Here is a 27,326-nt window from a genome sequence, read left to right on the forward strand (position 1 = left end):
CTGGTAACTGGAATCTCAAGTACCAGACAAGCTGTGCCCTTGATCCACTTTTGTTACCCAATAATACTCTTTATTATCACTATTCAATACATAGGTTTAATTTTGATGGGACCCAATAGGTCACCCTAGTCTATTTATCCTTTTACCTTGTTTACCCCTGAATCACTTGGGTAGTTTTTGCTATTGCTTTACATGGTTTTGGGATAATATTTCATTATATCCATATTCCAATTATTCTGTTATTTTATTTATGTTCATGATAAGATCATTATCTTTAATTGGAACATGGAGCTTAACTTGAGAAACACGTGCCACCACAAGGGTTTAATGGGACACCCTTGGCCAACTAACTAGGAAAGCTAGTGGAAGACTACCTTACCCGAAAGGGGCAAGGGAAGTAGGGGAGTTGCATGCAAAGAGGTTCTAGGGTTGATTTTGCTGCGATGGCGGTCAGACGGGAGATTCTTGCAAGTGCTCTTCCCATAAACTGTAGCGGGTTTTCGAAAGCTAGTAGAACTTTGTAAAGGCCTCGTAGTGGATCCCTAGCCATTCACCTCAGTAGTGTCTAAGGGCCTTGCAAACCCTGACGACATGGGATACACGACTTGTGGGTACAGGGTACAACCTCTGCAGAGTGTAAAACTGGTATACTAGCCGAGCTCACGGTCATGAGCAGCTCAGGACTCGCATGATTAAATTATGGAACCTAAACTCAATTTGTCATATGCATTGCATGAGATTTATTATTAATTTTGTTCTATTATTTATTATGGTTTGGTATTTACTTATATTTAGTAACTGCTAATAAAATCTGACCAACTTATTAAAAGCAATGCTCAACTTCAACCTTTATTTTGTTGATCAGCCTTACACTTCACATGAACTCCCACCTTTTGTGAGTTCATGCCACATTATTCCCCACAACTTGTTGAGCGATGAACATGTGTGAGCTCACCCTTGCTGTCTCACACCCCTCCCCCACAGGAGAAGAACATGTGGTTCAGGAGGAGCCACACAACGAGGAGTTCGATTCGATCTAGGTGGCGTCTCCCAGTTGACTTTCTGGCGCCAAGGATGGATTTTAGATCCTGTTATATTTATATTTTATTTTTTAAGTCTTCCGCTATGTAATAAGTACTCTGATTATATTGTGACATTTATCTCTATACACTTTGTTATTATATATGTTGTCTTCTTTGACGCATGTATGAGATGCACCCGGCTTTGTCCCTTAAAGCCCGGGTGTGACATCTAACTTTGGTTGGTGTAGCAATTGAAGGTGGCAAGATTATTTCATTTCTCAGTTCACCAACAACATACAATACTTCCCTGAAGTATCTGCTAATGGTCTCAATAGACCTTCAAAAGGTCATATGTATAACCCTAAACCTTTGGTTATGATCTACCACATGTAAAAACATGGCAACCTGCTCCTCTACTGAGCTATGAATGCTATCTCTCAGTAGCTGCCTAGTGCGAAAAAGTTCACACAATTGCATAAAAGGGGCTCTTCTCATCCTGAGTAAGTCAACACACTCAACATCAGTGGATTCATAAATAAATCTCAAGTTGTTTTGCCTCTCTTGGTCTCTTTGGTGCATTGGGCCATAAGTGATAGACCTCCTAGCATGCATTCGGTGCCTCAACCATGCAGCCAACCAGGCTGACATAACTGCTACAAGGACCACTACCTTTGTAATTAGCCGACAACGTGCAATAGCATGATCCATTGCTAGAGTAATAAAATAGAAAAGGAGATTAGAGGTCTAAGTTGGCTCACATGTGTTGTGCTAGTTGCTAAAATGTAATTCATAGAACATTGATCTATAGCTCAGAGGCATACTAGCATCATAGAACATTGATCTATAGCTCAGAAAACGAAAGTTTTAACATAGTGATGTGCTATTTGCAAATGTATGAAAACAAATTCTTACACGAGCCACGACTGCGAGATACAAAAGATGTGCCACCCAGAGGCATTGAATCATCACATACATTATCGACAGCTCAGAGAGTAATAAAAAAATATGAATATATTCAAAAGTAACCATAGAACTCAGCTCAACATCATCGATCCTAGTTAATTAGGACTGAGAAAGGTGACATGTTGATCCTGGCTAATTAGGATCAAACAACCAAACATGTATTAAATTGTGTACTTGCATCAACCCATACAGCCTAGACCAGGCTCTGCTGGTCCCAGCAACCAACCAAACATGTACCTATATACACATGAATGGTTCAAATTACTCAAATGTTTCTAATTCCAATTCTAACAGAAAAAGATCCATTGAGCATTGCACCAAACATATATTTCTAATTCTAACAGAAAAAGATCCACACTAAAATAATAAAAATGCATGCACTGAGCATTCCAATTTCCAATGGGTGTTTACATATATTTGTAATTAATTTTACTCAAAGATGCCTACCAGGAGGATGTCTGGAAATTGAGGGATTGATTTATTGATAACACATGAGTAATTTGCACATGAAATAACTTGCTGGACAACAATGAGTACATGAGTAATTTGCACACTAAAATTATACAGGCAAATTTCAGCAAAGAAATAACCTGCGCATCAGTAATTTGAACCATTTATTCAACAATCCTAACATAGAAATGAGTACAATTATTAATGAAGGTGCAACTACAAAAACTAGACCTAAAGAACATATCTTGAAATCTAGCTAGAGAGCAGGCTATTGAAAGAGCTCGATATGGACTCAACATTCTCAGATCTGAGAAAACACACTACCAAGTGTGATATGTTAGGGTTCCCGGCAAGGCAGCGGCAAAGCAACAGAGACCACTTGGTCCTGATTTCTCAAAATGAGGACAAGGGGAGTATCTCTAGCCCAAGATTCTCAGATCTGAGAGCTCATACCTTTTGACGAAATTGAATGAACCAGATCCTCAAAAGTGAGGGGAGTGGAGGGTGTGAGAGCTCGAGGGCGATAGGAGACGGGGGAGGGAGAGCTCGAGGGCGAGAGGAGATGGGACAGAGAGAGCTCATACCTTTTGGCGAAACCCGAAAGAACCAAATCCTCAACAACGAGGGGAGTCGAGGGTGCGAGAGCTCGAGGACGAGAGGAGACGGGGGAGGGAGAGCTCGGGGGCGAGAGGAGCCGGGGGAGGGAGAGCTCGAGGGCGAGAGGAGCTCGAGGGGGAGAGGAGACGGGGGAGGGCGAGAGGAGATGGGAACCCTAGCGTGTGCGCGAATGGAGAGCAAGAGCAGGCGAGCAGATGGCCAAACACATCCTGGCTCTCTAGGAACGCAGTTTTCCATCGTATCCCGCGGGCCTAGATGAGGCCGATATTTGCACGAGCGTGGCCTGGTTTAAAGCTAAATTCAGTCAATCAAACACGTAGACTCATTTTATTTTTGCATCTGATGGGCCATGCACACACGGACGTGCCCAACCAAACAGATGGCAAGAGATCCATCTTGGCCTGTAGATATTGGACCACCTTGCCATGATCAGCTTGTCGGGTTTCAATTTCTTCAACCTTGCTGGCCACTGCGCTAATACCGTCCATCTTCTTCAGGAGTTCGTGCATGGATGACACTGACGCCTCCATAGCCTGTTGAAACTTCTCGGTAAGCCTTTTTTCAACGTCTTCCATTGCAGCGACTAGATGGAGCGCTTGAGCAGAAGGCTTGTTGGGAGCCGTTTCGAAGCTCTCTGGAAATCGTTGTCACCGCGGTGACGACCACTAGAACCGCCCGAGAGGAACCACCTCTAATACCACTTGTGATGTCCGACGGCGTTGCGACGTGAGTCGATGACAGGAACAATCACGAGAGAAGAGCGGACAGAGAGAAGAATCGGAGGAAGACGAGAGGTAGGTCGGTAATTTCTGTTCTGTATTCTTCATATCCCCAAACAATAACGTGGCTCGGCTTATAACAGTGTCGTCCGCCTGCTCTACCTGGCCCAACAATCGGCCCACAAACTCCTAGAATACAGCCCAACAATTAGCTCAACAATTTCAAAACACATTGTGTCACACCAGCGCCCATACACACATGAAACAATCTTCGGTTCATCCAGATCTTCCAGACCTGACACTAACGCTCCCCTAGACAGCTCCAGCGACCAACTTGTTCGTTTATTCCTAGGTCATATGGATTGAATGAGATTGAAAGAAATTATGAAAAATTATGACTTGTTTAGGATTGAAACATATCCAATCCTACCCAATCCATATGGATTGAGATCAAAACGAACATGCCCTTAGCAGTTTCTTAGCAGTTTCGATGCAGCACGAACCCATACGGTTGACAGAGACATTTTAGATTCCTGTTTAGTCGCGTGCAAACTGCATTCAGCATAGCTGCAAATCAGTTACAAAATCACTCAGCAATTTCTGCTTGTTTTTAGCTGCTGTCTGTCTCCAGTTTACATCACAAATTTGGGCTACACAGCCCCTCCCACTTATTTTTCGCCTAATGGTCGTACAACAAACTCGCTTTTTTTATCTGATGATGAAAAACTACCTCGACCCGACTCTTCTCGCCTACCAAAAAAAAAATTGTGATCACCCTTCTTCCCATGCGGCTTGGCCATCTCATCTCCATTAGTATCCATAGCCTGGGCAAGGCAGACACAGCAAACGGTTAGAACAAACAAACGGATGCGGAAAGACCTAGCGCGTCAATAGCAGTGCCAGTTACCAGAGTTGTCCATCGGGTTAGCAAGGGGCGCAGACTCTGGCTCCTTAATATCGACGACCACAACATCAGATGTCAGGAAGGTCTTGGCCACCGACGCGGCATGCTCCAAACAGCATCTCACCACCTGCAGACAAGTCCGTCGCAGTTTTCAGGTTTTGTTCCAGGAAATGAAACATCAAACACCAACCAGGTCTTGCTTCCTCTCAAAGAGAATTTACCAAAGACCCGCTGGGAAAGGAGAGGTAACAATCATAGCGACAACAAGGACTGCTGTTTTCAGTTTTACGGGCTACAGCTGCTGCTTTACCTTTGGCTGCTCCCAAATTTCTTTTTTCGGTCCATGTGAGGTTAGGTTTACATTGAAGAATTGTGCTATTAAAGATAATGAACCCGACAGATTGGTTATGGCAAAGGAAACAAGATGAAGCTCAATGGTAGGGAACTAGCATTGATGACCGAAGTTCCAAGCCAACTAACTATAGTATTCAAGCAGAAGGATAGGAAAAGCCTTAGGGCCACAAACCTTAGTAGGATCAATGATACCAGCAGCCATCAAGTCCTCGTACTGTCCAGTAGCAGCATTGTAACCATACTTGAAGTTATCGTTAGAAAGGACCTGGTGCAGCAAATGTTTGCACAAGATTCAGATCCATGCCATGAACTGTGGTACACGTGTGAGATTTTTGGTAGAATAACTGTACCTTCTCAGTGACGACGCTGCCATTGACACCGGCATTTTTAGCAATCAATTTAAGTGGGTAGCTCAGGGCCCTCCTTACTATTTCAGCTCCAACCTAATGGTACTTCAGCGTGTCAGTTATACTCGAACCTATAACAAGGCTGCTCTGTAGTCTACTCTTTTTAATCAATCACAGATTTTGTTCTTACCTTCTGCTCATCGTTCTCCAGTGTATCCTTGATGGCATCGACTTTAGCTGCAAGCCGCAAAAGGGTGCATCCTCCACCAACAACAATACCTTCCTCAACAGCAGCCTATAAAGAAAAAGGAGCAATTTTAGCGATATATAACCAAAATAAAGTTGAACTAGAACAAACCTATATGTTCTGATCAAAGGAAGTATTCCTCATGAAGCAAATATAAATCTGGCAGCACAAAATGGTTAATTACTCCGACAACTTACCTTGGTTGCATTTAGGGCATCCTCAACTCTTAACTTCTTCTCTTTTAGTTCAGTTTCTGTTTGTGCTCCCACCTGTCAGGCAACACCAGATATGACTTACAGTTATCCACCATCCTTACAACATTCAATCAATGGAAAGAACGTCGAACAAATAACACAAAAATTGTGATCTGTGTACTTCACAATACCTGAATGACAGCAACACCACCAGCAAGCTTTGCTATCCTCTCATTGAGCTTTTCCTTTTCATATTCTTGTTCTGCTGCCTAAAAATTAGGTTGATAAAAGCAGACTTTCAGATTTTCACCTGAGCAGTAAAATCGAGTGAACAAAGAGAACAGGAAAAGGTCAGAGACCTCAATGAGATTTTTAATCTGTGCAACCCTCTTAGTAACTTCGTCCTGGGTGCTGCCATCACCAACAATTGTTGTCGACTCTTTAGTAAGGACAACCTTTGCTGCTGTTCCAAGGACTGATTTGTCAGCCTTGTCAAGTGACAGCCCAACTTCATCTCTGATTACAGTTGCTGCAGAAACAAAGAATGCTTATAAACAAGGAGCATACATGATCATAAGGATGCTCTAGAACGGAAGTTTAACTGACCTCCAGTAAGGATGGCAATATCATCCAAGTACTGAGTCTTGCGCTCTCCAAAACCAGGGGCTTTGATGGCAGCAATCTTCAATGATCCTCTGAGCTTGTTGACAACAAGGGTAGCAAGAGCCTCCTGCTCAATATCCTCAGCAATTATCAGGATTGGGTATCCACCTCTGATGGCTTCTTCCAAAACATTGATAAGATCCCTTGCGTTGGTGATCTTTTTGTCAACCAAAAGTAGCTGAACAATGAAGATCAAGTACAGCAGAATTTAGTAAGTTTGAAATAGAGAAAGCAATAAACAACAGAACAAACTGATAGCTCAGAATTCCCATGGTACCTTGCAGTTCTCATACTCGGCAGACATTTTCTCACTGTCTGTTACAAAGTACGGAGAGATATAACCACGATCAAATTGCATCCCCTCCACAACATAGAGAAAGTTTTCAGAACTCCTCCCTTCTTCGAGGGTAACCACACCCTTCCGACCGACCTTGCTCATGGCCTCTGCTATCATATTACCAATTTCGTAGTTGTTGCCCGCACTAACAGCAGCAACATCTGCAAGCTCACTATCTTCGACCTCCTTAGACAACTTCCGTAGTTCTTCAACTAGTGCTTTCGCTGTTTTCTCGATACCACGAGTAATCTGAACAGGATTAGCACCAGCTGCCACAACCTGGACAAGAGAGTATTTAGCTTCAGATACAAAAACTCATTCATATATACCGGTAGCAACAAATTTTGTCTAGTGGCACACCTTAACACCCTCAGCGATCAGCCCCTGAGCAAGGACCACAGAGGTGGTTGTCCCATCTCCAGCTAGATCATTGGTCTTAGCTGCTGCTTGCCTGACCAATTTAGCACCAATGTTCTCCACAGGGTCCTCCAGCTCAACCTACAGAATCACAAATATTATGAAGTTCAACATAGACTTTAAAACTATGCTAGTACTTGAATGAAAAAACAGTACCCCCTCAGTTCACAAATATATGACATCGTTGACTTTTTCAAAACTTTGACAACTCATCTTATTCAAAATATTTATTCTAAAATATAAAATTTCAAATCACGCTCAAACAACCTTAAGTGATAAAATAAATCACAATAAGATAAATGATAACTCACATTTTTTTTTGAACAGGACGAGTGGTCAAAGGTTAGGAAAAAAGTCAACGTCGTCATATATTTGTGGACGGAGGTAGTATTTTGCAACAATCATTATGACATTATGGTAAAATTAAATGGTGCATCGCCAATATTGTATATACAACATCAACAGGTATATACTTCTGTTGACCTTCTACAGGGCCGGTCCTGACATTTCGGGGGCCCCAAGCGAAAATTTACATGGAGACCCTATACGAAAGTTTGAGTCTGCTATTTTTTCAACTTTTAAATAATATCTAAAAAATAAAAGAAGTTTATGATTTACACAATTTTATTTAAAATGATATGACTGGATACAATGTTACATTATTTTATGAGTCATAAAATTATACAAATTATGTAATATAACTCTACATTTGTTTTGACTTTTGAGAGAGTATTTTAACTTTGGGAATGTATCTGGTGCAAACCAACCACTCCGTGCAACCGTGCAAACTTCTAATCTGGGCCACGTGATGTTTATCCAAGGGACACAGGGACGTGGATAATTTTACACTTAACCACCCGCTGCTAATCACACCTTTTGAAATCCCCCCTCCCACCCCCGCACGTGCCTTTGGATCAACATCATGTGGTTCAGATTAAAAGTTTGCACGGTTGCACAGAGGGGTTGGTTTGCACCAGATACGTTGCCTTTTACTTTTAATTTATCAAACTTGCGTAAACCTTAAAATGCACAGTAAACCAAATCTAAATACATTAGAGCAAATTTTCTGAAAACAAAATTCAGCAAACTAAACTAGGATTAAGCAATGTATGTTATTAGGGTCGGCCCTCCGGTAGGCTAGAATTAAGCAACGTGACAGACACAGGTGTACAACACCTTCCGTCCTTCCCACATCAATTTTAGTATTTGTCATCAAGCAGATTGTTGCACGACCTCGAAGAGATGATTGCCAGAAAATCAAAGAGACGCCACAAAAGAATGAGAATACAGATTTATCTGTGATGTATATGTATTTAGATACAAGATGGATAAGCGGGGGCCCTACGGACCTTGGGGGCCCTGAGCGGTCGCATACCCTGCACACCCTCAGGGCCGGCCCTGACCTTCTAAAGTATATGCATTACATGGGTTATAAGAATATGACCTGTAAAACATGTATGACAAGAATTGGAGAAAAAAATATATACAACGTTATGTAATTTACGAGCTAGCAATCAAATTCTAAGTACAACCATGGTAACATTGCACTGTACCTCTCTGGCAACTGTAACACCATCGTTAACAATTTTAGGAGAACCATACTTGCTCTCCAAAACAACATTCCTTCCCTTTGGTCCGAGTGTAACTCCGACTAGGTCTGCAAGCTTATTGACTCCAGTCTGAAATGTAGGGGAGAAAAAACAATTAGCGCCTGGTTAAGGGTCAACAGCAAATCGGTATATCATAATAAATAAAAACTGTGGAGCTCACCTGGAGCTTCTTGATAGCTGAGCCATCCTTGTTGAAGTACAGCTCCTTAGCTGCTCTTACTCTGAAGTTCACCCTCCTCTGAAGGCGCACATTCTTCCCTGTTGGAGCAGCCATAAGGCCGACAGTAGAAGTGGCACCGAATGTCGAAGCCATACCTGTGCAGCAGGAGCCACATTAGCACGAGAAAGCAATCGAAGCAAGCATGTAATTATGTAACCCGTAATCTGACCACCCATCGAGCAGGAACTAACTAACAGGAGCACATTTTGACCCAGTAATGGGACACAACATCCTTCGCCTTCGCTGCATCTCTAAGTCTAAACATCATGTTCTAACTACAGTGGCACGCCAGCCACACGAGTACAGACCCCGCGAGATTCACGAGCTCCAACTGTCCGCAGCATTTTGGGTGAAGCTAGCGCTAGACAATAACTCCCCATCCCATCCCGTACCAGATCCACTCGCCACCAATCTGTGTCTTTCTACGAGAACGAACCCGAGCCAACCTCGCGCCGAAACCCATGACCCACCGGACTGGAGCTGCGCGGCGCGGGCATCCAGTTCCAGTTCCACCTAATCCTCAGAGCGCGAATTAGGGTGGTAGGGAAGGAGCGGGATGGGGACTCACCTTACCGCGCTTGCGGGTTGGAGCCGGAGACGGGGAGGAGGATAAGGCTGGCGGACTCGCAGCTGCGTCTCTTGTGTGAGGGCTGAGGGGTCGTGGCGGGGGGAGGGGAAGGGATGAGGTGTAATGTGTATACATACACGCGCCAGGGTTTAGCAGGGGGTGCTGCACATTCGTCCTTTACCTTGTGCGTATTTGCTGCAGAGTCCAAGTCAATCGCGAGCGCTAGCGGGCAGCCTCGACCATTGTCTCGAAGCGAATCAAAAGAGCACCAACCAAAGGGGTGTGCTTTTTTTCCCTTATTTATTTTCTGTCAGAGGCCTAGCTACGATCGGGAAGAGCATGCCTCGTAATTTGTTATAAATGGGCCGAGGTAGGGCCTGCTCAATAAAGCTTGGGCTAAGCTGTAAAGTTTGGAAAATAACAAAATTAATTAAAAATAAAACTAAAAACTAAAAAACGCCGTTGCCGGGGATCGAACCCGGGTCACCCGCGTGACAGGCGGGAATACTCACCACTATACTACAACGACTTCGATGCTACTATCCTCTGAGGTTGGATAAATTACCATATTCCCAATCTCTAATCTGAATGAGACGACGAGACACACTTGTAGCCAACCGAAGCTATCTTTCTCTTTCGCGCTGAAGGGTGCAGGCGAGCAGCCAACCCTCGTCCGATCCCACACACCGGCGTCTCGTTCGTCGTTCCTTATCCAGGATTCCAAGCCGAGACCACCATGAGTCCACGACGGGGCTCACACTGTGCACGCTCTACGAGACTACGACCATCCATGGCGCCTTATCCAGTATTACCGCAGCAGCAGGTGCAGGTCCGCACGCCAGCGAAGGGACCCAGTACCGGCTCATCATCACGGGCATGGACCACCTCCGATCCCTTCCGCCGTCGCCGCCGCGTCCCCGTCCGCCCCTCCTCGCTGTTCCCGGTTGCGCTAGATCCTCGAGCTCTCTCTTTGCGTGTTTGTCTCCGGCGGTTCCCCTAGTGTTTTGTGCCTTCCGAGGTTCTTTGCTCCTGGTTTTCGTCGCCATGATTAGTATTTTGAGTTTGCTAGTTCTGCCCGTCGTTCTTAGACTGGAGATCTGTCTTCGTCTTCCTCGGTAAGCAGTCTTTATTGTTTGTTTTCTCTCGAGGGTTGGTGTTGGTTGGTTCTGGTTTGGTTGGTTCTTCGCGGGCAGGTGTCTGGTGCGGAGGTGGGGGTGCGGCTGGTTTGTGGTCCCTTCTCTGTCATGGGCAACCTCTCCTCGGGAGCCGTGGCCCATGGTTCTTTTGCTCCATACTCGACGATTTTATGCCAGGAATCCGGCCTCCAGCACCCAACTTCGTCCACTCCTCTAGATCTGGAGGGTGAAGCGGTACAGATCTCCAATGTAAAACCTATGCAAATAATCAATTCACAATGTACAAACTAGATTTTGTCTAAGTGTTGCTATCTCTACCGCAAAAGTTAAGCTTCAATCTAAACAATCTAACTAGAAAGATAAGATTGGAAGTTAAATGCTAAATATAAATGCGGAAGCTAAAGAGAAGGTAGATATGCAATTCCCGTGTATGACGCATGTATTTTTACCGAGGTATCCGAAACCGCACAAGTTATCGACTAATTATCGTTGGTGTCCCTACGCAAAAAGAAGCCCACATGAGGGTCAAACACCTCGGTCGAGTAACATCATACCTGTCACGGAACCTCCTAAGATATTAGGCCCACCTACAGATGTCCTTGTCCTAAGGACCTCAGACAGTCATGCAGATGCACCTAATGACTCGGCAAGTTCGGTTATCTGTATCCTCATCATATCGCCCAAGAGCGCTTCACCCATCACGCAGACATTACACATAATCGGAGTTGAGAATGAGCGGAAAGGATTACAATAACATAATTTACATTCATATATAAAAATATAGGAGTACTTATTGCATAACAGGGTGTTCGAGTGCAGCACTTATTATTACATAACTGGGAGGCAAAACACCCTCCCACGAATAAGTTTAGTATTCTTCCTCCTGCTTTGACACCATCTTTGAGCAAAAACAGCAAAACTCAGTTGTTTCATAACCTACAACAACATGGGTTCGAAAACCCTAAGTACAAAGTGTACTTTCACAAGTCTTACCCGTCAAATGAAAAAGACTCTCAAGGATATACTGGCTTTTGGGAATCAAGGTAAAGCTCGTCAAAGTTCAAAGACTCTTGTTTGCAGAAAAGCTTACTATGAGTGGATCTTTAAAAGTCCATTTTTATTATCAGGCTAAGTAGTTACCTGCATCTAGAGTTCTTTCTATCCTAGATCAGGCACTTAGCCTATGCTAACCATCTTTTATCATCCCTTCAGTTCACTGGATTGCTACTTGTAAGTCAGTGACCAAGTCTTCATGTCCGAGAAGTAACGACGATCTGAATCGATTAATACCCACATGGGGATCTCTAACCACACGACATATGTAGCACTTAACCCTTGCATATGTTAACTCGCCACCGGGTTTCTCAAAACCAGAATGGGTTAATGCCAACCGAGAGCACAGATACACCACCGTCCAGCCTCTTGCCACTGAGGGTACACGCTACTCTCGTCATCTCTCCACTCCCATTGTGTGGTGGCCTTTCTAGTATTGGTCCGACCGAGGCAAAGCTTACCCATGACGAGGCATGTGGCCAGTTAAAAGGTCCTCGATCATCAAGCCTACATCGGTTCGGTCCTTAATCGACTCAGACGGAGACACTACACCGAGACTTCCTTCTCATGCAAGTCACCCGCCTGGTCTCGTCTTTGTCATTTATAACTCAAAGTTTGGTACCTGACAGAGGTACATCTTTTCAGATGTTGAACCCATCATGGCCATGATGGATTCTGTAACACCCTAATATCCCACTGCTGGTATTTGGGGAAAATCTTTCTATAAAATGTAAATAAATAGACTCTCTTAAAATATATATATTATCAAGATATCCCTCTTGATAATAAATTTGAAGATACTCTTAAACAAGAAACTTAAGTGAAGTTACCTTTTAATAAAGATTATATTAGGGATTATCTTCTCAAAGTAAATAAGTAACTAATGAATAGTTAAGGTAAGTTTGACCTCGTGATGATAACTTTGGTGAAGAATTTTATGGAGAACATAAACTTGACCTCCAAATTTAAATAAAAACATAAAATAGTAAATGAGGAAGGGAATTTTAATGGAACCATTTATTCCTTCTATAAATAAATAAAAAGGTAAAACAATAGTGTCTATACCCCTTTTAAATAAATTGTGACAATTAGAAAATGGAAATTGAAAACCTAAATTTGAATTTACTTGAAGCTTCAACTCTATGTGAAATTGGATTAAAACTTGGAATTGAAAATAAATAAAAGAAGTAAATGAACCTTGCACTCATGCTTGGAGTTTTGGCTGTGCCTTTAAAAAGTGAACTCAAACTTTGAGTGTGAATCCCAAACTTGATTTGAATTTGGATTAGAGAATAAAATAGAAAACAGAATAAAAAAAGAAGAGAGCATAACCGGGCCTGGACACGCCATTTTTGGCCTGCTTGGCCTTTGCGCCCTCGGGCCCAAACAACACAGCGCGCGCGTGTGTTATTTCCCATTGTCTCTGTCGCATGGGTCCCACTCGCCAGCGCTCTCCTTATCCCTTCGCTGGCCCGCGTTCTGGCACTACCAGTTGGGCCTTGCCTTGTCAGAACCATCTTCCGCCCCTAAACGGAATCCGCTTTCTTCGCCGCGCGTGTAGCAACCTGTGAGGACCGTGCCTGGCGCTCCGCCTTCGCCAGGAATTAGTTGCGGATTGGAGCTATCCTCGCGGGGGAAGTGGAGAGCATAAGAACACCGGTTGCCGCCTCCTCATTATTCCCCTTGTCGCTGCCGAGAACCTGGAAGCCAAGGTCTCTCTTGTTTCTCTCCCAACACCGACGCTGCCACTGGTGCTCGTGTTTCCCTATCCTCTTGCGCCTGCATCTTAGTACACGAATTCCTTCTTCCTTGCGCGTGCTGGTTGCCTCCACCGCTAGACGTGTGTTGCTGTCAGCATTCCTCACCGGTCGCGGCTCCTAGGTGGTCGTCCCTGACCCCACTGTTGGGGGCCTTCGTCTTCCGAAGGTCCTCAAAAACATAATTTAACAATGTTTTCCGAGTGTAATATGTGAACAGGTGCCTTCGGTCTCGGATTAGAATCACACAGTGGGAAAAGCACGAATAATAAGAAGGTTGATGCAGCGCCGAAGTTACGTGCAAGGGAGCTTCGGCATAACGACAGGAAAGGGAACCGACTTAAAAAGGGAAAAGGCTATTTAGACCTCGGTGGATTACCTTAAAGTTATTAGCAAATGTAAAGGGTCTGGATGTAATTTTACACGGGCTGTGTCCCATGCCTATAAATAGGTGAACAGTACCCCCATACTGTTCACGCTGGCTTGTACTTGCTTTTGCGTCACGCTTGTACCTTTTGCCTTCTGTCAAGCCCAAGATACTTTTGTAATTCAATATTGTTTCTGTCTTTTCATGATAATAGAATAAGAATGAATTAACAATGTCGTATGATTGTTTATGTTGTCTCTTATATTTCATATGCTTCTTCTTTTATTAATATATACTACAATGATGAAGGTACGTTCTTCATAACCTTCGTCTGAAGATCATTATATCCTAAGAGAAATAATGCTTCGAAGGACGAAGGGTATTAACATTTAATATCTTGTGTTGCCTTGTTCTTAATTCATAGTATTTGAGAACAAGTCCCCAACACCCACCTTGACACAACGCCGCTGGGAGCGCGGTCTGGCCTCGGCTACCGGTTGGAGAAGAGGAGGAGGGCGCGTAGAAGGTATATGTGGGCGACTGCGGGTGTGAAATCGATCTGTCTGACGACAATTCGTCGTCGGAGCTCTCGTCACCGCGCGGAGTCGCCTGGTGTCGTGAACAGCGCCACTGCTACCTCAATCGCTGGTGAGACGCCCTTCTTTGAGTTTGCAATCGCCAATTCTTCATGTAGCGTCGTTCGATTTGGAGTTGGGGCTCTAGAACGCAATAGCTGGGAGCTCCGGTGAACTCGCCGCCGCGGTAGAGAGAAGTCCGCCGAGCAGTATGTTGTAGGGAAGAGGAGAGTCAGGCGCCGACCATTTGAAATTGGACGGTTGAGATTAGAATCCATTGCACCGGTTCGGCGTGATCGGCTCAGGTCGTCGATCTGTGAGTAAACGGCCCTGATCGCTCCGCGTTATCGATCGATGTGGACCACTGGTTAAAGATCCGATGGCCCAGAAATGCGTATAGCCTAGTTACCCTAGCAGTCTAATCCTGGCGCTTCGTTTAGGATCGCACGGTGGATATCATTACGTACCCTTTCGGCCGAGGACTTTTACTTAAGAGCCCTTGGGTTTTAATGGAATAAACCCGCAGTCCACAGATCTTGTGCACTGAGTCTAGTAATCATTGCGCCGGGGCCCCTACCTTTTACAGAATTTGATGCCGAGTCCAGAGATTTATAAAATTCAGTAAATGTGATTAGAAAGTGATTTTAAATGTGAAAATAAATGCTAGAATGTGTTTAATTCATAGAAAATTCGTATGAAGTCCAAATTAATCCATTCCAATTCCTATAGTTTTGTAATATTATTGTTTATCAGTTAGTAAAACTGTTTTGACATGAAAGTCACATTAAATTTTATATCATATTTAATCTTGTACAAAACACATAAAACCCTTAGAAATTCAAAACTTAAAATCTATAACTCTGATTTGATCCGTTCAAGTTGTGTTAGTCTCGTATAAATATTTACTATGCAATAACAACATTTATTATACCTTGTCTCATTATTTTATGATCTCTATTTAACTTATGTTGGTTAGTTTTGATAATTTGCTCATTGTAATCTACCAGAATATGATCTATGGTCAATTTATAACTTAGATTAAAGTGGAGATAGTTATTTAGAGAATAAACTCTCATATGATTTATGTTAACCAATTTATAATATAGTTTAATATTTTAATCACATAAATCTTCTATAAGATCATAACTCCTTAACCGTAACTCCGATCTTAGTAGTTCTCGATCCCACGATCTCATAGCTTCGTGTAGATCATTATTATACAGTTTGTTCTTATGTTTGGTGTGATGTTAATTTTTTGTCTATACCATGTTTGTTTGTATTGCTACGACTAGCGAGGTCACGAGGATCTGAAGAATCACCCTGGTAACTAGAATCTCAAGTGCCAGGCAAGTTGTGCCCTTGATCGCCTTCATTTACATAATAATGTTCTTTATAATCATTTATTCATGCATAGGCTTAATTTTGATGGGACCCAATAGGTCACCCTAGTCTTTTATCCATTTTACCTTGTTATCCCTGAATCACTTGGGTAGTTTGCTATTGCTTTACATGGTTTTGGGATAATGTTTTATTATATCCATGTTCCAATTATTTTGTTATTTTATTTATGTTCATGTCAAGATCATTATCTTTAATTGGAACATGGAGCTTAACTTGAGAAACACGTGCCACCACAAGGGTGGAATGGGACACCCTTGGATGACTAATTAGGAAAGCTAGTGTAAGACTACCTTACCCGAAAGGGGCAAGGGCAGTAGGGGAGTTGCATGCAGGGAGGTTCTCGGGTTGATTTTGCTGCGATGGCGGTCAAACGAGGGATTCTTGCAAGTGCTCTTCCCATAAACTGTAGCGGGTTTTCGGAAGCTAGTGGAACTTTGTAAAGGCCTCGTAGTGGATCCCTAGTCATTCACCTCGGTAGTGTCTAAGGGTCTAGCTAACCCTGGTGACATAGGATACACGACTTGTGGGTACAGGGTACAACCTCTGTAGAGTGTAAAACTGGTATACTAGCCGAGCTCACGGTCATGAGCAGCTGAGGACTCTCGCATGATTAAATTATGGAACTTAAACTCAATTTGTCATATGCATTGCATGAGATTTATTATTAATTTTGTTTTATTATTTATTATGGTTTGGTATTTACTTACATTTAGTAACCGCTAATAAAATTTTGACCAACTTATAAAAGCAATGCCCAGCTTCAACCTTTATTTTGTTGGTCAGCCTTACACTTCACATGAACTCCCACCTTTGGTGAGTTCATGCACATTATTCCCCACAACTTATTGAGCGATGAACACGTGTGAGCTCACCCTTGCTGTCTCACACCCCCCACAGGAGAAGTACAGTTGGTTCAAGTGGAGCCACGTATCGAGGAGTTCGATTCGATCTAGGTGGTGTCTCCCAGTTGACTTAATAGCGCCAAGGATGGATTCTAGTTCGATCCATATTTATAATTTATTTTGTAAGACTTCCGCTATGTAATAAGTACTCTGATTATTGTGACATTTATCTTTATACACTCTGTTATTATATATGCTGTCTTCTTTGGCGCATGTATGAGATGCACTCGGCTTTGTCCCTTAAATATGGATGTGACAGATTCACCATCATAATTCTTTTCTTTGTAAAAATTCCCATCCAATATGAAGCATCACCTTTTGTTTTAAAACAAAACATTTTGTTTTCTAAAGCAAAGCTAAGCTTTAGAAAACTTTAAGTAAATCTGGTAACAAGGAATGGTAATCAGTTTTCCAAGGAAGGGAATGCAACAATTGTTTAGCACACAACTCCTATCACCTAATGCATCATCTCAAGTGATAAAGAGTTTAAAACAACAAGGAAAGGGGTAAATGCACCGGGGCTTGCCTTGTGTTGCAGGAGGTTCCGGGTCTACTCCACAAATGTTGAAGTAGAAGTTTTTCTCGGCTGGTGGGTTCTCAGCTTGAGGGACAACTTCTTCCTCAACTACAGTCTCTTCATCGTTCTCTATACATGACAGTACATGTTTATGAATGCTGATGTCATGCTATGAATATGCAGTTACATAATAGAAACATACTAAGTTGCATCTTGAATACAACTTTCCTTCACGGTACACACTAATCACTAGGGTTTCCTAAGTTAGTAGTCTATCAGTATTAAGCAACTAAACCCTAGGAGGCTAGTTTATTGGGTTTGGGACCAAACAATGTCCAAATCATTTCAAACTTCACCCAAGGTCTTTAATTATCATACTAAGCCTACCCAAAAAGTTTTACCATTTTTGGAGCTACTAATTTATTTCTAAAATTCTAAAGGGCTTGGTTTGAACACCTTTAAAGGCTACATAATCCTAGATTTGGAATAAAAATCTTGGAACTATTTTTATTAAATACTAGATGATTTTAGGAGTCTAGCAAAATTGGTCTCAAAATTTTATCATTTTTCTACTAGTTTCTATCTATTTCCTAATCCGACAATAAAAAGAAAAAGGAAAAAGAATGAATAGTACTGGGCCAATTCTGGCCCAAACCAGGCCGTGAACGGAGGAAACGCGCACGCGCTGGCGACTTTGCGTAGAGGCCCTTGGCCATTTGAATAACTAGTAAAGAGCACGTGGCACTATTCATCTGTCTCACTAACGTTTGCGCAAAGACCCTCTGGTTTCTATTTCTTCACCAGACAAGCCCCTGGCCACGGCGCGCTCGCCCGCCGACCATTCCTCGCTGGGACTCGCCCCAAACGGCGACGGCTGTCGAAACTGAGCATCGGATCAGCATCCCCGATCCTAGGCGAGCCTAGTCCATGCCCTACTTGAGCTAATCCGACCCTAAATGCCCTCTGCCCATGACGACGACGAACACCGAGGGCAGGCCGAGCTGTTCCCGACGACTAGGCGTGGCAGCGTTCTAAGCATGGGGAGCATCACCATACCTAAAGGAAGCTAGAACGGATAGTAATTGGGCTGGAATTACCATAGGAGAAGGTGGCCACGGAAGAGTCCTCTTCGGCGGCGATGGCGACCGAATTGGGGGGAAATCGAAATTCTCTGGCTACGGTGGCTAATCGAGGGCGAGGGGCGGTGCTCTGGGTTCGTAACAAGTTAGCGGAGTAGGCGGGGGCGTCAATTTATAGCGATCAACAGCGGTGGCTCCGAATTTGGGGAAGACAAGCTGGCGGCCAGAGCAAAGGTGAGTCAACCGAGTTCGCTCAATGTGGCATTCACTGTGCAAAGACTTACGGCCATCACTGGTTATCCTCCACAACTCGCATCGACGTGGTGAACGGCGGCAACCCCGGCGACGGTCGGACAACCACGTCGCTGGTGCAAGTGGGTACGGTGAGACTGGCTCGATCCACTCCCCCTCATATCTTTTTACCTCCCGCGGTTATCCACTTCACACAGGGCACGAATCGCGGCGGCAGACGTGAATCGCAGTGCGGAGATCACCAGCGGTGAGTTCACTGAACCTGGATTCTTATTCAGTCCACTGTACCATCGTGATCCAATTCAGTCGTTCTGACAAAGCAACTTGCAGGGCCTTATTCTCTAATTTTCATGTGACAACCCACTCATCTGTTTGTAACAAAGTTGTTCTTCTATAAACCAGCTTTAATTTTGTTATAGCAACCTCGATCAAACATCCACTTGATCCTATTCAAAATCGATCTCAAAGTTCATCCTAGTTCACTGACAATCGAATTTCAGTATCAAGGGTGACTGATAGCCCAACTTCAGGTCCATTTTTATCACATTTTCATGTAACTCCAAGGCTTAATCACTTAATCAGACTTGAACTACTAACATAGCTCTACCATTTTATTGTAATGACTTGGGGCAAAATCTCCATGGATTAAGAGATACAAGGGCACAAACTTGGACTAATCAAATTGATTTCAGAGTTAGCCATATGGGTGCCCTTGGGAACTTTTACAAATTACTCCAATTTGTTCCACAACACTTGAAAAATCTTCCAATGTAAAAGTTGTTTAGTTTTTTATACTCTACCACTTTGATATATGCACTTTGGTCCAAAAGTGTATAGAAATTGAAATCACCTTATAGGGCACAAATTAGGGTTTCTAGGGTTCTTATTAGAGTTTTGAATGCTCTAGGGTTTGTGTGCCACTCAAACCCACCAAGTTTAGTCTCTTATGAACATTTCCACTATCTTTTGAGATAATACTCAATTTAGCATCACACACACCCACATACCTCTATTCCTTAGTTAAGTACCTTATTCTAGGGTTAAGGAGCACTTCAAGTCATCACATCACAACTTGTTTTGAGATTTTAGCCTAGTGGATGCACTCTAGGTGTAACATACATAATGAAATGTCAATGCATATGGTGTCATGCCCAAGTTTTAGTTCTTGTAACACCAGGGGTGTTACAGTAGAGAGCCGCGAGCCTTCTCCACGTGCAAGTGGTGCTCCGCTTCTAGCTCCTCTAGGACGCTCCCCGCCGTCTCCACTATCGAGCTTTCGGCTGAAAATGCCGCGGGCTTCGTTCCCTCCGGTACACGGTGGCGGCCGTGACACAAACACGGTTGTCACGGTCTCGCAAGACTCTCGCCCCACTTGGTACAATTACAACGGCTCGTGCAAGAGCCGAGGGGTTGTGTGGTTTATCTAAACTTACTCCACTAACTAGGATTCACCTAGAGCAAGCGCTAGAGCAGTCTAACTAACCTAGCACTTCGCAAAGCACCTACTCTAATCACCGAATGATTCTATTAAGCACTTGGGTGTGTGAGCTCTTGGAAATGTGAATTATGTGCCTTGGTATGTCTCTTGGGCTCCCACACCTCCAAATGGCCAGTTGGGTGAAGTATATATAAGCCCCAACTCAAATATAGCAGTTGGAAAGCAGTTCTGCAGCTTTCTACGGCGCACCGGACAGGTGCACTGGACTGTCCGGTGGTGCACCGGACATGTCACATGTACTAGCCGTTAAAGCTAGCCGTTGGAGCTTCCGAAGATGGCGCACCGGACATGGCACACCGTACAGTCCGGTGTGCACCGGATAACCCATGCTCGCTTGTCATATTTTGGCCACAACTTTTAGCTCTGAACTCCGATTTTGATGATCTTGTACTTTTTGGAAAGCTTATAAAATTCTCTACATCCGAGAGTTGAAGACATACCAGTTTGAGCAAATTCGGCACACCGAACAGTCCGGTGTGCACCGGACATCAATATGCTGTTGCAGTTTTTTCAGCAATTCCGACTTTGTATTGTGGGCATAACGTTTAGCTCCAAATTCCGATTTTGATGATCTTGGACTTTTTGTAAAGCTTATAAAATTATATACATCTCAGAGTTGAAGCCATGTCAGTTTGAATAGATTTGATTTTGTGACATACTTCCAATTCAGTTAGCCCTTCCTCTCAACTTTGTCAACTTCACTTTTGTTTTGTAGCTTTGTATCTCACTTCTACTTCTTGATGTGTTGGACTCTTAGCTTGTATGAAGTGTCTTCAATATTACTTTGTAATGTCTTATATGGTTCTTATAATGTCTTCTTTGAGGTGTTGCATCCTCAGAGCCTCAGATTAATCCACTTCGCATCCTGTGAACTACAACACACAAACACTTGAAAAATATATTAGTCCACAGGTTATGTTGATCATCTAACACCAAAACCTATTGAGCTAATTGGCCCGGGGTCCATTTTCCTTACAATCTCCCTCTTTTTGGTGATTGATGACAACACAACCAAAGCAAGCAATAACAAAGATTGAAATGAAAATATGCAATCTACTTGCTATTGTCACCATAGAGTGAGATTATGGACTTAAGCCTCCCCCTAACTCCATAATTCACTTACTTTCTATTTTAGACCAAAGAACCAAAACCACTTGAAGAATTAAAATTTTAAATTGGTGGTGTTTGGTGTTTGATAACATTTTATTGCTTTGGTCCCTTCAACTTCTCCCCCTTTGACATCAACCATCAAAAAGGAAGACATGAAAAGCATGTAGGAAGCAAATAAGACTTGCCCTCATAAAGGATTTGTCAATTAATACCAATTGAAGCACCAAATTGTTACTCCCCCTAAATGAGTGTTCTCCTTTAGAAAAAATTTTCTCCCCCTTTAGAGACGAAGTAATACTCCACCTGATAGAGATCTTCTACTTAGGAAAAAACATGTGAGAAATGGAGGTGCAAGACATGATTTGAATAGACTAACTTCCCTTATGCATAGGTAACAAAATATGAGTCAACAATATATGAATTTATAGCAGCAAGGGAAGTATGAGATATGAAATATAGTCTAATCAAATATTGGAGAAGACATGTAAATGATACTAAATATAGTCTCAAAGATACCAATTGAAAGTCAATGGCAGACCAATTGAAGACCAATGGCAGGCTTGTGAGACATAAGAATTCTTGTAGATTTGCAGTGGAAGCTTGTTGTCTATCTCCGGGGACTCCATTTCCTTTCAATGAGACTACTATAAATAATAGACTTGATAGCGGTATTAGTCTCAAGGACTTAGATTATAAAGTAACCTCCCCCAAAAGTGTGCATACAAGTTTTGAATACTGTAGGAGACATGCACTTTGATAAGATATCAAGAGGGGCAAATTATCTATAATCCGAGCTTTGACACATATAAGTTAAATGATACCAATTGAAGCATTATACCACTTGTAGTATTTCAAAATATCAATTGATGTATCATTTACTTTGGAATGTTAAATAAGCTATGTGTTGTGCTTTTCATTTTAAACAATGTAGGTTTGCTTAAGAGTATGAATTGAAAGTGAGCAATCCTACCATATGATTTACCTAGTATGCATGCATTTCTAATCAAAAGTAAATATCAATTGTAATACTAGGAATGAAAGGTACAACTAGATATAAGAGAATAGATACGCATATCTAAAAATAAGAAATACAATAAATCAAGTTACCTTAGTCATGGGTGGAGAATTTGGGTCCAAAATATACACTAACCTACTTGGAAATACTTGATCCACTATGATGCATCCCATGATATACATCCCAAATTTGCCAAGTCTCCAAATTCCTCGATGTCCTTCGGACTCCTCACTTCCCTTTCGGGATCCAAACCTTCTTGGTGCTTTTCATGGTTGAAGTTATTTCCTTTGGCACCCAGATACGTTTGGTCCTGTTTACTTTGTTGGTTTGCTTATTGGCCTTGATTGCTATCACCTTTCCATTCTTTTTCTTCTTGATCAAATATGGTGTAGCAGCCTTTTTGTCCACCTTGTTGATGTAGGTGTTGGGAATTTGATTGTTGGCTTTTGCTTGAGCTTTTGCTTTTGTTTACCCCCGGTCTGCGCCTTGCATTGGAAAGACTTGTGGCCTTCCTTGTGGCATAGCCTAAAAATCAAGGTTTCTTCCTCCACAGGCTTGTTCACTCCCATAGTGGTGTTATCCTGTGGAGGTCGGATTTGTTTGGCTTTACCTTTTATGTTGTACAAAGCCTTCCCAAGGCGAGCCAGCTCTTGCTTTAATTGCTCATTCTCTATTGCAACCTCATTTGAACATGTTTCTACAGCAATATTCTCAACAAGAACTTCGTTGTAGGGGTTATAATCATCAATTAAATTAAAACAAGAAGTAGAAGCATCTTTCTTAATAATTTCAGGAATTTCAACTAAAGATGCTCCTGGGGTGCTACCAATGTTTTCTAGCTTAGTAGTTAGCTCATTATTGTGTATGCTAAGAATTTACATTTTCCCTAGCAAATTTTCAATAGCTTCTTGAGAGCTAGCTTAGACTTAAGTTTTTCATTCTTTTTAATAAGGCCATCATTGGTAGCTGTGGATGAAGCACTAGAATCTAATTGCTCAATTTTAGTTGAAAGCTCACAATTCAAATTTGCAAATGTTTCAAAATTTTCTAGCAAACCTTTATAATCATTTTGAGAGCTATTCAACTTATTTTTCAAAGTTTTAAGTTGAGCCTTTTGCTTAGTGCAAACATCCTGGAAAAATTTAATGGCTTCCGCAAGCTCATCTACGGAGGGATTTCCCTCACCTTCATCATCACTACTGCTATCATCACTAGAGGATGAAATAGTCATTTTACCTATTGCCATAAGGCACTTGCGTGATGACCGTTGTTGGAGACTTTTTCTCAAATGCTATGAGTTAAGAACAAGGCAACACAAATGTTAATGGTTAAAGACCTTCGTCTCTCGAAGCATTATCTCCCTTGGGATATAATGATCTTCAGACGAAGGTTATGAAGGACATACGTTCACCATTTCAGTATGTAATAATGAAAGCAGAAACAAATGACACATAGAAAAGAATATGAATAATCACATTAAATCATCAGATTATTTGTGCTCTCATTATATAATCATGAACAAGCATCAATGATATTAATTACTTTTGTACCTTCGGCTTGACAGAAGGTGAGAATCCAAGAGCGACGTGCCCAGTGATTACCAGTCAGCGTGAACAATACGGTGTTACTGTTCATCTATTTATAGGCACAAGACGCAGCCTGTGTAAAATTACATCCATGCCCTTGACATTTACTATTGACTAAGGGGTAATCTATCGAGGACTAGACAACCTTTTCCCCTTTAGGTCGGTTTCATTTTCCACCGCTAAGCCGAAGCTTCTCCATCCATAGCTTCAGAACTGGTTCATCCCTCTCCTAGACCGCGCCTTTCATACCGTGCACACCTTCATCTCAAGGTCGAAGGTTCCTGTGACAATATATTATACTTGGAAAACATGTTAGTCATGTTTTTGAGGACCTTCGGAAGATGAAGGCCCCCAACAGTAGCCCCTCGCATTATTAATTTGTTCTTGTAACAATGAATTCAGACTGCAATGCGAACGAAGGCCTTAAGCCGAAGGTCCGAAAAAACACTTTCCCTTCGCTAGAATAGCGAAAGTCAATGACAAATGGGGCCCGCCAAGTTGCAATGCGCTAGGCGTATAAATATATCCCCACATCAGCGACATTTGCTACGCCATTTCTGTTGCTTGCGCTGTTTTTTCAAATTTTTAACTCTTGCTTATCAACTCTCGCCTGATTTTGGAGCTTCGTCTTACAGTCAAGTGCTTGTTCCATGTCTGAAGACAAGATGTCTGGAGAGAAGAAGATATCCGAGGAGGAGAAGCTGTATGAGGAGAAGAAAGTGCGGATCCTTTTCTTGCTCGGTTTTATGAATCTATGGCAAAGACAAATACAGAAAAAATCACGAAGGAAATAATGGCGGATTTATCTGAGTTAAGAACAAGGCAACACAAATCTTAATGGTTAAAGACCTTCGTCTCTCGAAGCATTATCTCCCTTGGGATATAATGATCTTTAGACGAAGGTTATGAAGGACATACCTTCATCATTTCAGTATGTAATAATGAAAGCAGAAACATATGATACATAGAAAAGAATATGAATAATCAAATTAAATCATCAGATTATTTGTGCTCTCATTATATAATCATGAACAAGCATCAATGATATTAATTACATTTGTACCTTCGGCTTGACAGAAGGTGAGAATCCAAGAGCGACGTGCCAGTGATTACCAGTCAGCGTGAACAGTACGGTGCTACTGTTCATCTATTTATAGCCACAGGACGCAGCCTGTGTAAAATTACATCCATGCCCTTGACATTTACTATTGACTAAGGGGTAATCTATCGACGACTAGACAACTTTTTCCCCTTTAGGTCGGTTTCATTTTCCACCGCTAAGCCGAAGCTTCTCCATCCATAGCTTCGGAACTGGTTCATCCTTCTCCCAGACCGTGCCTTTCATACCGTGCACACCTTCATCTCAAGGCCGAAGGTTCCTGTGACAATATATTATACTTGGAAAACATGTTAGTCGTGTTTTTGAGGACCTTCGGAAGATGAAAGCCCCCAATAGTAGCCCCTCGCAGTATTAATTTGTTCTTGTAACAACGAGTTTAGACTGCGATACGAACGAAGACCTTAAGCCGAAGGTCCGAAAAACACCTTCCCTTCACTAGAATAGCGAAAGTCAATGACAAATGGGGCCCTCCAAGTTGCAATGCGCTAGGCGTATAAATAGATCCCCACAATAGCGACATTTGCTACGCCATTTCTGTTGCTTGCGCTGTTATTTCAAATTTTTAACTCTTGCTTATCAGCTCTTGCCTGATTTTGGAGCTTCGTCTTATAGTCAAGTGCATGTTCCATGTCTGAAGAGAAGAAGATATCCGAGGAGGAGAAGCTGTATGAGGAGAAGAAAGTTGCAGATCCTTTTCTTGCTGGGTTTTGTGAATCTATGGCAAAGACAAATACATAAAAGACCACGAAGGAAATAATGGCGGATTTATCTGAGGATTCCGACGATAGCGATGACTATGATGTGGAAAGTGGGGATGAAGATTCTGAGGACCGGCCCTGGCGCCCAAGCCATACCATCTTCGGGAAGTCGACTATTAAGCAAAGTCATGTTGACGCCATGAGGGGAAGATACTTTCGTGACATGTCTATTGTGAGGGTTGGAGGAGACAGCACCGCCCCTGCTCCTGAAGAAAATGAGGTGGTTGTTTACAAAAGCTTTTTGAAGGTGGGACTTTGGTTCCCATTAAGCAGATTTTTGGTTGAAGTGCTAAAGATATTTCAGATCTTTCTTCATCAACTTACTCCCGAAGCTATAATTAGAATGGGCTTGTTTGTTTGGGCTGTAAGAAGCCAAGGGCTAGAACCGAGCGCGAAGTGTTTTTGCAGTATGCATGAACTATTGTACGAGACGAAGGCCACCGACAAAGAGCAGTATCACAACAACTTTGGTTGTTATGAATTCATTGCTTGCTCTAATGCAAGCTACCCGATTCCAATATACCAGAAAAGATGGCCTGGGGCCTGGATGGAGGAATGGTTTTATGTTAAGAATGATCTGATTGAGAGATAGGACATTAAGGAGATTATCCAACGTCCCATTTGGTCTCGCTTCAGCCTTCGAAGGCCGAGGGTAACAATTGAAAATGATGCCGAAGCATGTCAGAAGGCTTTCAGCAATGTCTATGCTTTTATTGGCACAAGAGATATTCTTCAAGAGCACATAGCCTACAGAGTGTGGCCACTTGTTGATAGTTGAGAAATGTCGAAGGAGACTGTTGCTGGGTCCAGCGAAGGTGGATTAGTTCTATTGAAATAAACATTGAGATTCAGAGAAAGGTTCGACAAACCGAATGACGACTGGTTGAAATGCATTGAGGCTACTAGCGACGAGTTGCTTGGGGCATATACCAGAGCCAAAGATGATGCTTTATCCTCAGCCTTTGGGGGTCGGGGCAAGAAAAGGTTGAACAGGGTTTTTGATGCAATTGGGTTCATATATCCTGATTACTGCTACCCCTTGCGAAGGCAAAGAAAAAGAGAAAAACTGCCACTTCAGCCACCACTGCTATGCCGAAGGGCAAGAAAATAAAGGTTTTGACCCACCGGCCATGATATATTGAAACGACCGTAGTGCCTGAATTTGGTGAAGGGACCTTCTCCGCTGCCGAAGCGAAACAAGCTGCTCCCGTCGCTCGGAGCGCTGAGGGATCGATTGTAGTGCCGAAGGTGCATATAGTCGGGTCAGCCAAAGCCAAGAGATGATGCGGCCAGAGAGCCAGAGCTAGAAAAAACAGTGATGCTGCCAAAAATTCTGAGTCCTCCGGCAGAGGTGGAACTGCCGAAGGTTACAAGGGCTCCCGCCACAACTCCCAAGAGGAGAAGAATGGCAAGCGTGCTAGACGCCGTTGTGGAAACAACAAGAGCACTGACTCATGCTCCTGTGAAGAAGATTGTCGAAGCTGCTACAACACATACGGAAACCGAAGCTGGGCCCTCAGTGCCCGTTGAAACGAAGCTCGCCGCAACCGAGCAGAGGGCCGAAGAA

At 42.8% G+C, this 27,326-nt stretch overlaps 1 protein-coding gene and 1 non-coding gene across 3 annotated transcripts; both read right to left on the bottom strand.

Moving 5' to 3' along the window:
* Positions 1-4,295: 4,295 nt before the first annotated feature.
* On the bottom strand, positions 4,296-9,903 carry LOC103629384 (ruBisCO large subunit-binding protein subunit beta, chloroplastic). 2 transcript variants are annotated; one of them, XM_020539251.2, is made up of 14 exons: positions 9,634-9,903; positions 9,006-9,160; positions 8,789-8,914; positions 7,179-7,316; positions 6,759-7,097; positions 6,425-6,659; positions 6,178-6,347; positions 6,010-6,087; positions 5,822-5,893; positions 5,568-5,672; positions 5,381-5,473; positions 5,203-5,295; positions 4,680-4,803; positions 4,296-4,596 (listed from the first exon to the last, which is right to left on the bottom strand). In XM_020539251.2, exons 2-14 carry the CDS (start codon positions 9,156-9,158, stop codon positions 4,583-4,585), a joined length of 1,740 nt encoding a protein of 579 aa, XP_020394840.1. In that variant the 5' UTR covers positions 9,159-9,160; positions 9,634-9,903; the 3' UTR covers positions 4,296-4,582. The 2 variants fall into 2 exon arrangements, with proteins under 2 accessions (XP_020394840.1, XP_020394839.2); XM_020539250.3 differs by having other exon boundaries at positions 9,639-9,794.
* A 187-nt stretch (positions 9,904-10,090) lies between these two features.
* TRNAD-GUC (transfer RNA aspartic acid (anticodon GUC)) lies at positions 10,091-10,162 on the bottom strand. The gene has a single exon. It is a non-coding gene; the product is annotated as a tRNA-Asp (tRNA).
* Between the last annotated feature and the right edge of the window lie 17,164 nt (positions 10,163-27,326).

Source organism: Zea mays, chromosome 6 (genome assembly GCF_902167145.1).
Source record: "Zea mays cultivar B73 chromosome 6, Zm-B73-REFERENCE-NAM-5.0, whole genome shotgun sequence".
In the NCBI taxonomy this organism is placed as follows: domain Eukaryota; kingdom Viridiplantae; phylum Streptophyta; class Magnoliopsida; order Poales; family Poaceae; genus Zea; species Zea mays.

Bases quoted from the DNA above. Each gene is read 5' to 3' on its own strand.
- LOC103629384 (XM_020539250.3), bottom strand. From the start codon at position 9,768: ATGTATACACATTACACCTCATCCCTTCCCCTCCCCCCGCCACGACCC. The intron at 9,161-9,638 runs GTAAGGTGAGTC...CCTGCTGCACAG, and splicing joins GGCTCCAACCCGCAAGCGCG to GTATGGCTTCGACATTCGGT. The intron at 6,088-6,177 runs GTCTCTGACCTT...CCTAATTTTTAG, and splicing joins AGATTAAAAATCTCATTGAG to GCAGCAGAACAAGAATATGA.